At 42.9% G+C, this 14,823-nt stretch overlaps 1 protein-coding gene across 1 annotated transcript in view; it reads right to left on the bottom strand.

Annotated features, from left to right (window-relative positions):
• The window catches only part of CASR (calcium sensing receptor), a 103,149-nt gene that overhangs the window by 17,633 nt on the left and 70,693 nt on the right, over positions 1–14,823 (bottom strand). The window contains exon 4 of the mRNA XM_077807354.1: positions 4,182–4,412. Coding sequence (XP_077663480.1) covers positions 4,182–4,412 — 231 coding nt within the window. The remainder of the gene's footprint in view (positions 1–4,181; positions 4,413–14,823) is intronic.

The raw sequence follows: 14,823 nt of genomic DNA, 5'->3' as shown, positions 1-14,823 counted from the left end.
TACCAGCTGCCAACTAGACATCGAGCCGTTGATCAATCCCGGTTGACCCCGACAATCTAGCCAGCTTTCTATCCACCTTATAGTCCATTCATCCAATCCATACTTTTTTCACTTGCTGGCAAGAATACTGTAGGAGACGGTATCAAAAGCTTTGCCAAAGTCAAGATATATCACATCCACTGCTTTCCCCACATCCACAGAGCCAGTTATCTCACCATAGAAGGCAATCAAGTTGGTCAGGCATGATGTGCCCTTGGTGAATCCATGTTGACTGTTCCTGATCACCTTCCAGCAACTGATACTGGACTTGATTAATAAAGAATTCAACCCATGCAAATCAACATGGATTTACAGAAAATGGATCATGTCAAACTAACTTATCTTTTTGATGAGATAAATTTGGTTGATGTAATTTACTTAGACTTCTGTAAAACATTTGACTTGTTACCGCATGACATTTTTATTAAAAACTGAAATGACATAAAGTTAACATGGCAAACACTAAATCGATTAACAACTTGCTAACTAATAGGTCTTAAAATGCAGTTGCAAATGGGGAATTGTCATCAAGCACATCAGTTTCCAATGAGATCCCTCAGGGATTAGTTCTCATCTCTACACTGTTTATAATTTTTATCAATGACCTGGAAAAAAACATAAAATCATCTCTGATTAAGTTTGCAGATGACTTTGTGGGGAAAAAATTGGGGAACTGATAGATAATGAAGAGGACAGGTTAGAGATTAAGAGCAGTCAGGATCGCTTCGTATACTGGGCACAAGCAAACAATATGCGTTTTAATATGGCTAAATATAAATGTATAAATCTAGGAACAAATAATGGAGGCCATACTTACAGGATAGGAGAGTGTATTCTGGGAGGCAATGACTCTGAAAAACACCTAGGGTGGCAGGGTTGTGGTGGATAATCAACTGAATATGAGCTCCCAGTGTGTGACGCTGTGGCCAAAAGCTCTAATGCTATCCTGGATGCATAAACAGGGGAATCTCAAGTAGAGGTGCAGAGGTTATTTTATCTGTGTATTTGGCTATGATGAGACCACAGCTGGACCTGTCCAGTTCTGGAACCCACAATTAAAGAAGGATGTTGATAAATTATAGACAGTTCAGAGGATAGCCATGAGAATGATTAAAGGATTAGAAAACATGCCTTATAGTGATTGAGCATTTTGAGTCTATCTATTTAGCTTAGCAAAGAGAAGGTTAAGGGGGTGACTTGATTACAGACTATAAGTACCTATATGGGGAATCAATATTTAATAATGGGCTCTTCAGTCTAGCAGAGAAAGGTACAACATGCTCCAATGGCTGGAAGTTAAAGCAAGACAAATTTAGACTGGAAATAGGCATACATTTTTGACAGTGAAAGTAATTAATCACTGGAACAACTTACCAAGGGTCATGGTGGATTCTCCATCACTGACAATTTTAAAATCAAGATTGGATGTTTTTCTAGAATATCTGCTCTAGGAGTTATTTTGGGGAAGTTCTATGGCCTGTGCAATACAGGAAGGCAGACTAGATGATCATAATGGTCTCTTCTGGCCTTAGAATCTATGAATCTCTCTCATATCGTTGCTCTGATTCTGGTCCTACAGGCCTGTTGCTCAGGGATTGCAGGAAAAGCCTGAATATAGCTGGTGCATGGCAATGCAAGGAAGATGTATTGTGACAATATGGGAGTAGATAAATTCTGTAAGTGGTGTCGAAACTGCAAGGGTAAAAATGAATTTAGTGCTGGTGGAAAGTGTCAGATTGATCTTCTGCAGTTTCCACAGTATGCATCCGATGAAGTGAGCTGTAGCTCACGAAAGCTCATGCTCAAATAAATTGGTTAGTCTCTAACGTGCCACAAGTACTCCTTTTCTTTTTGCGAATACAGACTAACACGGCTGTTACTCTGAAACCTGTCATTGATAGCCCTGGAGACTAAAATCTGCTGAGACAACATGTGTAACCGAAAAACTGTCCTCCCTCAACCAGCCTTATCAGTATTCTCCACTTTTGTGTTTGAAGGACCATTTCCAGGGAGTAGAAGGTAGACCACAAGTCCTTGTAATCTCTGCTGCATAATGGACACTAATTCGACTGGGAACTCATATTTAGGGTACTATTTTTAGCTTTTAACAGATAAACACCAATAAAACATCCTCAATTAGGAAAAAAATGAAATCAGTTAGAAATGGTTTCTCAATTCATGCTTACTACACCTCTTTCCCAGTGAAGTTTGTTTATACAGGTGATATCCCTGCTCCCTGGCTTGTATATAAGGGCTTGTCTACCCAGAGCAGCAGTGCAGACTACTGGGGTGTGATTTCTAACTGCACTAATGTGTTGTGCATTAATTGGTTGGTATACAATCTACTGGCGCACACTAAAGGTTCTCTACTGTGCTCTAACATAGTGCTGTTTGAAACAGTACTATGTCTGTGCGTGTATATATATATATACATAGAAAAAGCCTTGAAAAAAATCCAATTTTTGGCCATCTGCATAGAACCCCAAAATTGCTAAAAATAAACCCTGAAAAATGAAATTATTAAACCCCCGAAAAACAGAAGCCCAACTGATGTTACTCATAACATCTAAGTGTTATCAGCTGGTAACAAAAGTCAGTTCTTAGTGGCCTGAATTTGAATTAGCAGCCTAGAGGTGAAAGGTTCTAGTTACCATGAAACAAACCGCTGAGTCAGCCTGTCCCCTTGATATTGCATGATGATTACGAGTAACTAAAGCAAAGTAAAATGATTTCTTGCCACTCACTTTTACCCATCTACTCCAAATAACACTGACCCATGGCATGGCTATAGGTCCTTCTATCCAAGGATCTCAAAGTATTTTGCAAACTTTCATCAGTGATTTTCCTGTTCCCCTTGTGCAAGTCAGTATTAATAGGGAAAGTCAGGCAGAGAGAAGGGAAATGACCTTGCCCAATCAATACGTCAGCGGCAGAGCTAAGAATGGAACCCAAGACTCCTGGCTCTTCAACTCCTGCCGTCTCTCACTCACATTCCTTACGAATGTGTAACATGTATTCCCTCATCTACTGTGACGTGAGGCAGTATCAGGGAAGGACTAGCTGAGTGTGGGGATTCTAGACGGATCTCTTAAAAGTTTGCCAATCTGAACTTTCATTTTAAAAAAGTGTAAATTTCTCATAATGAATAAAACTTTCAAAAGGTGAAGCAAGTATAACTGATGCAGACTCTTCTGCTTGAGCTTTCAGAGACTGAAACAATAGCTTTGAGGTGTGAACTGTCCCATTAATTTCAACAGACGCTAAGTCAGTGGCTAACAATGATATTATTATGCTGAAAGATGCTAATAGCTGCAAGTATTGGATCTAGGAGCCTATCTAGATTAATAGTGCAGCCCAGTTTGCTGTGCACCAAGTGTTCATCTAAACAAGCCCTAAAATCCAAAGTTAATCATAAACCTAATTAAAACCAGTGTGTGTGTAAAGTACCTATCAGGCTCAACAGAAGGGGCTGTAACATACAGTAAAGCAGCTGCAGAAAATGGAGGCTATTGCCTGAGACAACAACAAGGCAGCCCAGAAATAATTTAGGTAGATTAACAGATGTTTGCCCTTCTAGTAACTGCAGGGGCTCAATCAGGATATAGATTAAAGATCATGGGTATTGGAGATAGGAAGCCAGCAGATAGATTTCTAGCCTCCTGAAAGGAAAAAATTCCCTGAGAGGAAGTAATGTGATAGAGTTTCTTGGGCACAGAGCTTGCTAGAGTGGCAGACCTGGGGATTTCTGAGCAAGGAAACTGCATGCTGTTGTTTGTTTCTACTGTGCTCAGGGAAACGGGACTTTATGTACATTCTCTTCTTAAAAAAACAACAACCCAAACCCAAGACTATACCGCATTTTGGCTAGCTAGTCGGGCCAAAAGGGGCAACACTATTTTAAATATCAGCATTCTTAATTAGGAGAGATTGAGAAGTGAAGCACTAGTCGAGGAGCATGGAAGATATATAAATTAAGATGAATTAGCCCTTAATAACACATGGTGGTATTGCAATGGAGGGGTGTGTGTGTGTGTGTGTGTGTGTGACAGAAAGATTGTTCTAATTTTCTTGAAGAAAGGCTCAACTTTCAAAGATTTAGGAAGCACTGTAGTGAGGGGTTTAAGGTGATCTATGGCACTTACCTCCCTGGAGAATCCACTCCACAGGATTTTGTTTTCATTGATAAAGAGCCTCTCTCCCTTCTTGGCATAAACATTGTAGTGTCCGACCTCCTCAAACATGATGGAGCCGTCCTCTGGTGACAGGTGCCAATTGATTATCGAGTAATTCCCTATCAGGTCCCCAGACTCATCAAAATCCACTTGCTCCCCCATGTTACTGGTGAAATTTAAATGGCGCAGATGCTTCAGTACCTAGAGAGAGAGACAAAGATGCCTTGAACGCCTGCATGTAACCATCCTTCCCAGGCACAGGCCTTCTGGAGTATCAGCACAATACCCCCAAAACCCTACCACTTGAGGTGACTTCATTACCTCAGAGCAGTAGCAGGCTTCTGTCTTGTATGTGGACCAGTCACTAAATGAGGATATCACACCACTTAGCCAGCCTGTGACATACAAACCACACTCCCCACCTTCGCTTGGATCTTCACTGAACAATCAGTTATTGACTGACACGGAGATATTACTCAAAGCTCTTTTCTTCATTTTGTAAAAAATAAACTGCATTCCAGATGGAACATTAAACTACGTCTCTTGACAACTTGTAGGCCCTAGAGTTCTTGTGGCATTTTTCCAGAACTGTGTGGATCTGGCATCCTAGTCATATTGCAATATGAATAATTATATTATGCCTCTGTACATGCTCTCTGCAGTTTAGCTAGAGTATTCTTCACTTCCTGTCTTAAACTCCGACGTGCTGTTGGTGTGAGCAGTTAAACAATCCCAGGAACACTGGCGTTGCCATATCAGATAGGGCCATTTGTCCATTTAGTCCAATATCTTGTCTCTGACAGTGCTTAGTACCAGATGTATCAAAGGAAGGGACAAGGAACCCTGTATTGATAAGGAATAACTTCTCCTTATATGAAGTTTCTTTCTAATCCCTGCCAGTTAGTTTCTGCTTTATCCCTCAAGCATGATGTTTATATCCCTTATAGCATTTTCTCCTATTTACAGTAACATTGAATGTTCTCATAGCTCATACTTATTTATTACTTATTTGAATAATTACATTTCTATAACATACTTAAAAGAACATATCTTGACACCTAGGTGCCCTTGACATCAGTTATAAATATATTACATAATCAAAATAACCCAATGAGCAGCACATTCCCCATTCCTATGCATACAACCTCAAACAGCAAATCAAGTCAAAACCAGGCCTGCCTATCTGAGCCTTCCAGTCAGGCAGGTGTAGCTGCGGGGAGGGAGGAGAGGGATGGAGACAGTAGCAGTTCCTCTTTTCTGAATCTGGAGTGGGGAGCTCACCTTGGATATGGAACAGAGGCTCCAAATCATCTCTCCCTTCCCGTCTACTCACAGCGTTGACAACACTTGAAGGACAAAGGAAGCTTCAGACAGAGATCCTGTCTGAAAGGAGTTCAGTCAGTAAGACTGCTAAAGCATGTGGTGAGAGAAACCTTTTGCTTTGAATTCACTTAGTTTGTTAAGTTAGGTGTTAGTTGCGTTTTACCTTTCATTTCTTTGTAACCAATTCTAACTTTTATGCCTCATTACTTGTAACCGCTTAAAATCTCTCTTTCTGTAGTTAATAAACTTGGATTGAAGTATTTGGGAAACTCCATTTGAGGTAACAAGATTTGTGCATATCATTTTCTATCAATGAAATGACGAACTTGATATGAGCTTGTGTTGTCCAGGAGAGGGCTGGGCAGTACAAGATGCACATTTCTGTGCGGGAAAGTCTGAGACTGGGAGTTTTCTGGTGTTGCCCTGCAATGTAATTCATAGGTGGCTGGCTATAGCACTCAGACAGTCTAGCTGGGAATTATTTACATGCTGGAGGCTGTGTGTGAGCGGACCGGGAGTGGTTGCTCTCACAGCAAAGCAGTGTCAGAGGCACCCCAGTTTGAAGAATTGAGGGGACACAGCTGTACATCAGTTCAGGTTGTACCCTGAGGAATGTGTATACTTGGTATCCCTATGTATGTAAATCCATAATTTGCTTTGTTGATCAGGTATTTTTGTATGTGCCTGTGACAGTCTACGCTATTACGGTCACCACTTTTACAAAACTATGATAAATCTTGTACAAAGTATGCCTTCTGAGGTATCATTGGAAAAGTCAATCTGTTGAACATTACTGTCCTGTTGATATGTATGTGTCATCATTGTATACGAAGTTCTGAGATTCTGCTATATGTTTGTTGCTGAAACATGTTGTGAGTTTGAGAAACGTCCACTGACCAGTTCCCTAGAAATAACCAAGGAACTGCAAAACAAGCATTACATGTCAAGCCTCACGTATATGGAAGATGCAAGCAAGAATTTGCAATTCATGTGAAGGACTGGGTGTGAAACACGTAGACAATGGGGGCTTCCTAACCCCATGACACAGCAAAAATTTTTCCAGCACCTGGATGAGAGTATAAAGTAAGAGACAGTGACATCATCAGATCACCTCTTGTCCCCCACCCATACTGAAGGCAACAAGATTGTTTGGAAAAAAGAAACATCATTGACTTGGGGGAAGTGATCCTAACTGGAAAACTTTCCAGTGTGCACAGACTGCTGTAGACTTTTGGGTAAGAGAAAAAATGGTTACTTACCTTTCGTAACTGTTGTTCTTAGAGATGTGTTGCTCATGTAGATTCCATTCTAGGTGTGTGCGTGCCCATTTGCACGGCCGTAGGAGATTTTTGCCTTAGTGGTACCCGTAGGGCTGCGGAGCCCCTTGGAGTGCCGCATTCACACCACAGTATATCAGGTGTCTCCAGCCCTACGTCCTCTGTTCCTTCTTGCCGACCACTCCAAGAGAGGGGCAGGAGGGCGGGTAATGGAATGGACATGAGCAATACATCTCTAAGAACAACAGTTACGAAAGGTAGGTAACTGTTTTTATTTCTTCAAGTGCTTGCTCATGTTGATTCCATTCTAGGTGACTCACAAGCAGAATCAATGGAGGTGGGCTCAGAGTTCACAGTCTTGTAGCTTGCAGCACTGCTCTGCCAAAGCCAACATTGTTTCAAGCCTGCTGAGTCAGGGTGTAGTGTGACATGAATGTGTGGACCGACAACCAGGTTGCGGCCTGACAGAACTCCTGGATTGGCACCTGTGCCAGGAAGGCTGCTGATTGTGCCCTAGTTGAATGGGCTGTCGCGATGGCTGGCGGGGGCACCTTTGCCAGCTCATAGCAAAAGCGGATGCAGGGTGTGATCCAAGACGAAATTCTCTGGGCAGACACTGGGCAACCTTTCATCCTGTCAGCGACAGCAACAAACAACTGTGTTGACTTATGGAACGGCTTTGTTCTATCAACGTAGAAGGCCAGTGCCCATTTGACGTCCAGGGTATGCAGCCTGTGCTCGTCATCCATAGCATGAGGCTTTGGATAAAGGACTGGTAAATAAATGCCTTGACCAGTGTGGAACTGGGAGACGATCTTGGGCTGGGTGCGGACGCAGCTGGACCTTGTTCCTATAGAAGACATATAGGGCAACTCTGACATGAGCGCCCTGGTCTTGGACACCCTACAGGCTGAAGTTATAGTGACCAAGAAGGAGACTTTCCAGGAGAGAAGCAGGAGGGAGCAAGAAGCCAAGGGTTCGAAGGGGGGGGACCCATGAGTCTGGACAGCACAAGATTCAAGTCCCAAGAGGGGACTGGGTCTCGGACATGCAGGTAAAGGTGCTCCAAACCCTTCAGGAAACGTCCAGTCCTGGGATGGGCAAAGATCGACCGGCCTTGAAGCAGAAGGTGGAACACTGAAATGGCCGCCAGGTGTACCTTGATCGAAGATAGTGACAGACCCTGATGCTTATGCTGCAGTAAATAGTCAAGTATGTCCTGCAGTGGGGCCTCATCCATATGATCAGAGGCCCAACATGTGAACTCCTTCCACTTTGCCACGTAGGTCACCTTGGTGGTTTTCTGCTGCCCAGCAGGTCCTGCTGGACACCAGTGCAACACCCCCATTTGTCCGCACTCAGCTACACAGCAGCCAGGCTGTCAAGTGCAGCTACTCCAGGTTCGGGTGCAGCAGGTTGCCATGGTTCTGTGACAGCAGATCCAGCCAAAGAGGTAGCTGCAGCAGCGTGGCTGTCAAGAGACTCAGAAGCATGCTGAACCAGTGTTGACAAGGCCACACCAGGGCTATGAGGATGATCAATGCTTTGTCTTGCTTTACCTTGAGCTGGACTCTGTGGATCAGCAGTACCAGTGGGAAGGCACACATCAGCACTCCCAACCATGGAATCAAGAAGGCTTCCAACAGGGGAGCTTTGTCCCTGCACTGCAGAGAACAGAACTGATGGCACTTCCTGTTCTGTCTGGATGCAGGGAGTCCTGGGGAGTCCCCAACCTGCATAAGATGAGGCTGACCACCTCTGGATGAAGCGACCATTTTTGGCGAGATGACAAGGTCCTGCTGAGGCGATTCCCCAGGATGTTCTTGGCTCCAGGCAAGTGGGCAGCTACCAGATGAATGGCATGTCGCACACAAAAGTCCCAGAGACTGAGCATTTCCTGACAAAGGGCTGAAGACCTGGCTCTGCCTTGCCTGTTGATGTTGTACATTGCAGCTGTATTGTCTATCAGGACCTGCACCACCCTGCCCTTCAGGTGGGGCAAGAACGCCTGGCAGGCCAGATGCACCACTTTTAGCTCCCTGGCAGGAGTGGGGGTCCCATACCGCTCCTAAGAGTCGGCGGCGGACCTTTCAGGGGACTGGACACCCCAGCCGGGGAGGCACGATCACGTGGCACCAGAGCAGTCTGATGGGCAGGCCTGGGTCCCTTGATAGATGACCCCTGGGCCTTCTTGCTCAGTGCCGGGGAGTGCTTCTTGGCCTTCTTCAGCACCGGCGCTGGCGAACAGTGCCGTGAGGAGTCGGGTGCTGGCGGTGTGCTGCACATGGAGGCTGAGGCACTTGGTGCGACCTGCTCGGAAGCTGGGCGGAGTGTGGACTCCATCAGGAGAGTCCTGAGGCGGATGTCCCGCTCCTTCTGGAGGCAGGGCCAAAAGTTTTTGCAAATCCGGCACTGCTCCTTTAGATGTGATGCCCCCAGGCACTTAAGGCAGCTGCTGTGGGAGTCACTCACAGGCATAGGCCTGCTGCAGTCTGAGCAGGGCTTGAACCCGGGCTTGTCCCACCTAGGACAAAGTCCCGCTGGGATCCTAACTACTAAGTAACTCACACGTAACAACTATTTAAGAACTACTTAACAACTACTTAAGACTAGCAAAGCAAAGTATATACAACAGTCTTAAGGCATGAAGCTTGAAATGGTAGACAACTGCTAGCTCTTGCTAAGCAAGAGAGAAACTCTGACTGACCACCATGGACAGTAAGAAGGAACTCAGAGGGTGTAGGGCTGGCGGCACCTGATTTACCGCGGCATAGCCGCTGACTCTGTGGGTGCTCCGGAGCTGGAGCACCCACAGGGAAACATTGGTGGGTGTGGAGCACCCACCGGCAGATCCCCACCACACCCCCCTGCCCCAGCTCATCTCTGCCTCCGCTCCACCTCTGCTTCCTCCCCTGAGCGGGCCAACACGTCCTGCTTCTCCCCCTTCCCTCCCAGCGCTTGCATTGCGAAACAGCTGTTTTGCATGGCAAGCCGGGGGGAAGGGGGAACGTGGCACACTTGGGGAAGAGGCGGGGCCAGAGCAGGGATTTGGGGAGGGATCCAATGGGGCAGCGAGGGGGCCAGGGGCGGGGCTGGGAGTGCGAGCACCCACTGGCACCAACAAAATGCCTGTGTACCGCAGCATGAGTGCGGCACTCCAGAGGGCGCCACAGCTGGCCCTGCGGGTACTGCTGAGGCAAAAATCTCCAATGGGCGCGCACACACACCTAGAATGGAAGCAACATGAGCAAGCACTTGAAGAAGAAACCTTATTGCTTCAAATTTGACTTAGCTTGATAAAGTTTAGGAATTAGAGTGTGATTTTATCTTTTATTTCTTTTTGTAACCAATTCTGCACTTCTATGCCTATACCACTTATAGTCACTTAAAATCTATCTTTCTGTAGTTAAACTTATTTTAATGTTTTATCTAAGCCAGCGTGTTTTTGACAGAAGTCTGGGGAATCTACTCAGGTTACATATTCTTACTCTTTGATGCAACGACAAACTAATTAATGAGCTTACTCTGATCAAGGGAGTCTTGAGCAGTGTAAAGCACACATTTCTGGGGTGCAAGGCGGGGACTAGGCAAATGCGGGTGTCACCCTATACGTAATTCCAGAGTGATAGCTATAGCATGCTGGTATTTGTCAGGGGGTGACTTGCATGCCAGAGGCTGGGGTAAGTTGGCAAAGTGGCAGCTCACAAAGCAAAACAGGGCATAGTGCACACGAGACTGGCAAGTTAAGGGGGCACAATGATCCAACAATTCAGATTTGTACCCTGCGGCATGTCACAGTCCCCTTTATTGATGTGCTAGGAATTTATTGAAGATGAACTGACTTATGAAGCCTTTCACCTCTGTGAGAGAAATAGTGTAATGGGAGTACAGATCTAGTATAAACTTCAATTATTTCCATTTCAAATGGAATTCATATTCATAAGCTGTAAAGTAACTTTCTGCTTTGAGATGGACAGTTAATAAAGGACACAAACTGTGTAACCTTTTACCCAGTTAGACTATAATGGTTGTTAAGTTCCCAAATTCTCTTGTTTGCAAAGGAAAGATGTGACATCTGTCATGAGAGGTCTGAATTTATTTTTAATAATTGCTGATGAAAGCATGATTTTACTGTGTGTTTCTTCTGTCAGAAACTTTTGCAACAAAATATTGCTATGGATGTTTGAGGCGGGAACAGATATCAGCGCATAACTGTTTGACCCAGAAGAGGGCTGTGGCAACTTCCACAAAACTCTGATTCTTGTGCTTCTTTCATTTCTGATATTTTGGGGGTTCACACATACCCACTGCATGTGGTTTGAAACAATGGATATTTCAAGAAAAATGCTAGCTTTTCTAAACTGACATTATGCCAAAGTTTGCCTCACTTCAGCTGAATTGGGCCATGCTGCTGGAGTCCAAGGCATACTTCATACATGATTTAGATGCTGGAAGGAGCCATGAGGTGGAGCAAGCTAGAATTGCAACCGTAAAGGTGGAAGGCCTTGGTTCCTGTGGCTTAACATGACATCTGAACTGATGCTCCCACTTCCTGAGGCAAGCCTACAAGAAGACAACATTGAATGGGTTATGGCAGCCCCTGACCAGTCTGCCAGTATCCAAAAGGCCCTGCTAGCATGAAGCATAGTCCCAGCAACATTATCATCTGGTTTCTTCACTGCAGCTACAGCTCCTATTCCATAAGAGTCTGAGGACTGCAAGAGTTGGAGAGGTCAAACCCCTCTTATCTTAGGTATCTTGTTTTTCCTTTTTTCTACTTTTTCCTTTTGTTTTTATTAACTGGGAAACTTCCCACCCTTTTTATTATTTAGAATGTGAATGTGTGTCTGGTTGCCTGCATGTGTGTATGAGCCCACACGAGAAAGAAGCCAGATAGAATGAGTCTTCAATTCCAAAACAGCCCTAAACCGTGTCTCATAAACTCATTGAATGTGTGGTTCTTATTCTTTGCAAGTGTCCAAAGACGCTATGCTGTCAGGTACAGAGTGTTAAGTGAGAGCTGTTAAATTTCTGCTTATTGAAGTCTCAATAAGGTCTGAATCTGTGTTGGGGATGGAGAAAGGAGAGTGTAGCAGTGAAATCCAAAGAAGACACTTTAATTGGCTTGTAGGTTGTAAGACTTAGATGTAAACAATAATTTGGTTTCAGTACTAAAATATTCAGCCAGCTAAATTGGTGAGTGAATTGGTGAGCATTGCTGTGAGTGAAGTTCTCTAATTGGGGGTTATAACTAGGCCCCTACCAAATTCATGGTCCATTTTGGTGAGTTTTATGGTCATAGGATTTAAAAAATCATAAATTTCATGATTTCAGCTATTTAAATCTAAAATTTCATGGTGTTGTAATTGTAGGGATCCTGATCCAAAAAGGAGTTGTGTGTGTGAGGGGGGGAGGGTGGCAAGGTTATTGTAGGGGGTGTTTGCGGTACTGCTGCCCTTACTTCTGCACTGCTGCTGGTGGCAGTGCTGCCTTAAGAGATGGGCAGCTGGAGAGTGGCGGCTGCTGGCTGGGAGCCCAGCTCTGAAGGCAGAGCCGCCGCCAGCAGCAGCACAGAAGTAAGGGTGGCATGGTGTGGTATTGCCACCCTTAGTTCTGCGGTGCTGCTGGCGCTACACTGCCTTCAGAGCTGGGTGCCTGGCCAGCAGCCGCCACTCTCCGGCCACACAGCTCTGAAGGCAGCGCAGAAGTAAGGGCGGCAGTACTGTGACCCCCCTTGCAACTCTCTTTTGGGTCAGGACCCCCAATTTGAGAAATGCCGGTCTCCCCTGTGAAATCTATATAGTATAGGGTAAAAGCATGCAAAAGACCAGATTTCATGGTCTGTGATGTGTTTTTCATGGCCACGAATTTGGTAGGGCCCTAGTTATAACTAAATGGACAGCCACCTCCTGGATTCCTGTTTTAGGACTTATGAGGACTGATTACCTGCTATATTAATCTGATGATTTGACTAAATTGATGACTTAATTCCAATCCAGTATTGCTTCTGATTTGTTGACTTTTGATTTGATAATTGTACTGTTCAATTTTTAGATAAGTTTAGTAGTGTTTATAGTAGTTTAGCCTTAGTGACATGTTTTCTTGGTTTTATGTTTGTTAATTAACTTCAATACAATTTATAAAAAGAATACTTAGTCATATTTCTTTCAATAACTACCAAGAACCAGAACCTTTGATTCAGAAACTTGGTTGGCATCAACCAGTCCACCTAGGAACTTAATCATCTTTCTCTAAGTTAACAATATTAAACATCTTGGGCCTTGCATAGACATGCTACAGCACCAATATGGTAAGAGTGAAGAGTAAATAAAAACAGATTAAAAAAACCAAGTTTTTTATTTAAATTGAAATTTTTCTTTTAAATTAAATACAGGGTGTTTTTTTAAAATCGTATTTAAAATAAAATTTGAAATTGACAACATATTTTAAAATCTTAATCTATTAAAATAATTTAAATTGAATACAAAACATAATATTAAGAAGTACGTGTTTGCCAACAAGTTTTAAAGGAAGTCAAACCATTGAACTGGTGAAAGTTGATGGCTAACCACCTGGAATCAGAGTTTTTTGACATGCTAAACCAGCTTTTGATAGCAACAACCTCTTCTGCAGATGCAAACAATATTTTCTTCATGTCAGTTTATTCAACTCATAGAGTTCATTGACGAGTTTATTCAAAGTTAAGAAACCATCCTGGGGTGAAAAAGTAGGAAAGCTTGTTTTCCTCTTTCAATCTATGAATAAAAACTAGGTGTGAGAGGATGAGATCATTTAGTTCTAAAATTTTGAAGGACATAGTGACCAGAAACAATCAGTGTACTGTAATTCATGAACTACAGATAATACTTACTTTAATAAATCAATAATTTTAAAATGCAAAACATGTTTTGATTAATTTTTGATAAACTTCTTTTTGTATATATTCAGCATGGCTGAGGTAGTTTTATTTAATAACAAAATTTAAATGCTGTTTTTCAACATTTTTAATTAAATTTGAATTCCTATCCAAATAGTGCTCGACACAAATCACAAGTAAAAAAATTAATCCTCATCTATTAAATAAGAAATACTTTGCTCACAATTTTCTAACATAATAAAGTAAAAATGAAGAATTTGAATAAATGTAAATTAAGCTATATAATTGCTTGAATAAATATGAAAAAAATATAGTGTATTCTCCTTGTTAGCGAAAACAAGCACCAAATTTAGTGTAAAAGCTATATTTGGTTGTAAATTGTGTGTTTTAATGGTTACCAACTAATGAGAATCAAGCTTTCTTCAAGAAAGTAACTAAAAAGTACAAATGAAAAACATGATTAAACCAATTATTTAAATCAAGGTTTTCTATCTGCTGATTTGAATAATAATTAAGATCAGTGATTTAAATAGCTTTGCTTTAAATCATGGAGTGCATGCAGGTGAGCATTACATGACTCATGTCCTTAGGTATTTACTGCCTTTACAGTTCTTCTCTATTTGTTCAATATTGATAAATAGTAAGTGACACCTCTTCCTCCCTGTTTGCCCATCCTGACATAATGACCATTCTAAGTGTTTGAAATGCAGTGTCTGTTTAGGTATGTCTCTACATGTGGAGAAGCCATGTATTGTCGCAAAAACATACACTGAAGATTTCATAATCAAGGGTCACTGTTTTTTGGGGCATGGCTGTTCTGGACAAAAAGTTCGCAATGAACATCAGAGACTCTCTTTTGCCTTGTACCTCCAAGAGATATTTTTGAATTTTCATAAATATCCTTTGAAAATATTGTGGAGCTGATAGCAAAGGTTTTTTAAAGGTGGTTTCCAGAGATTTGTGGTCATTGTCCACATGGATATGCTCATGTCACACAAGATACTGGTCAAACTTGAAGCATGCTAAGACAATGGTTGGCATTTCTTCTCTGTTTAAGCATAGATATACTTTGTAGCAGAGAGTGTTCTAGAAGCTAATGCTACAGGCTAACCATCTTGGAACAACACTGCTCCCA

The sequence above is a fragment of the Eretmochelys imbricata genome, chromosome 1 (genome assembly GCF_965152235.1).
Source record: "Eretmochelys imbricata isolate rEreImb1 chromosome 1, rEreImb1.hap1, whole genome shotgun sequence".
Taxonomy (NCBI): domain Eukaryota; kingdom Metazoa; phylum Chordata; order Testudines; family Cheloniidae; genus Eretmochelys; species Eretmochelys imbricata.
This window is presented reverse-complemented; position numbering and strand designations above follow the sequence as displayed.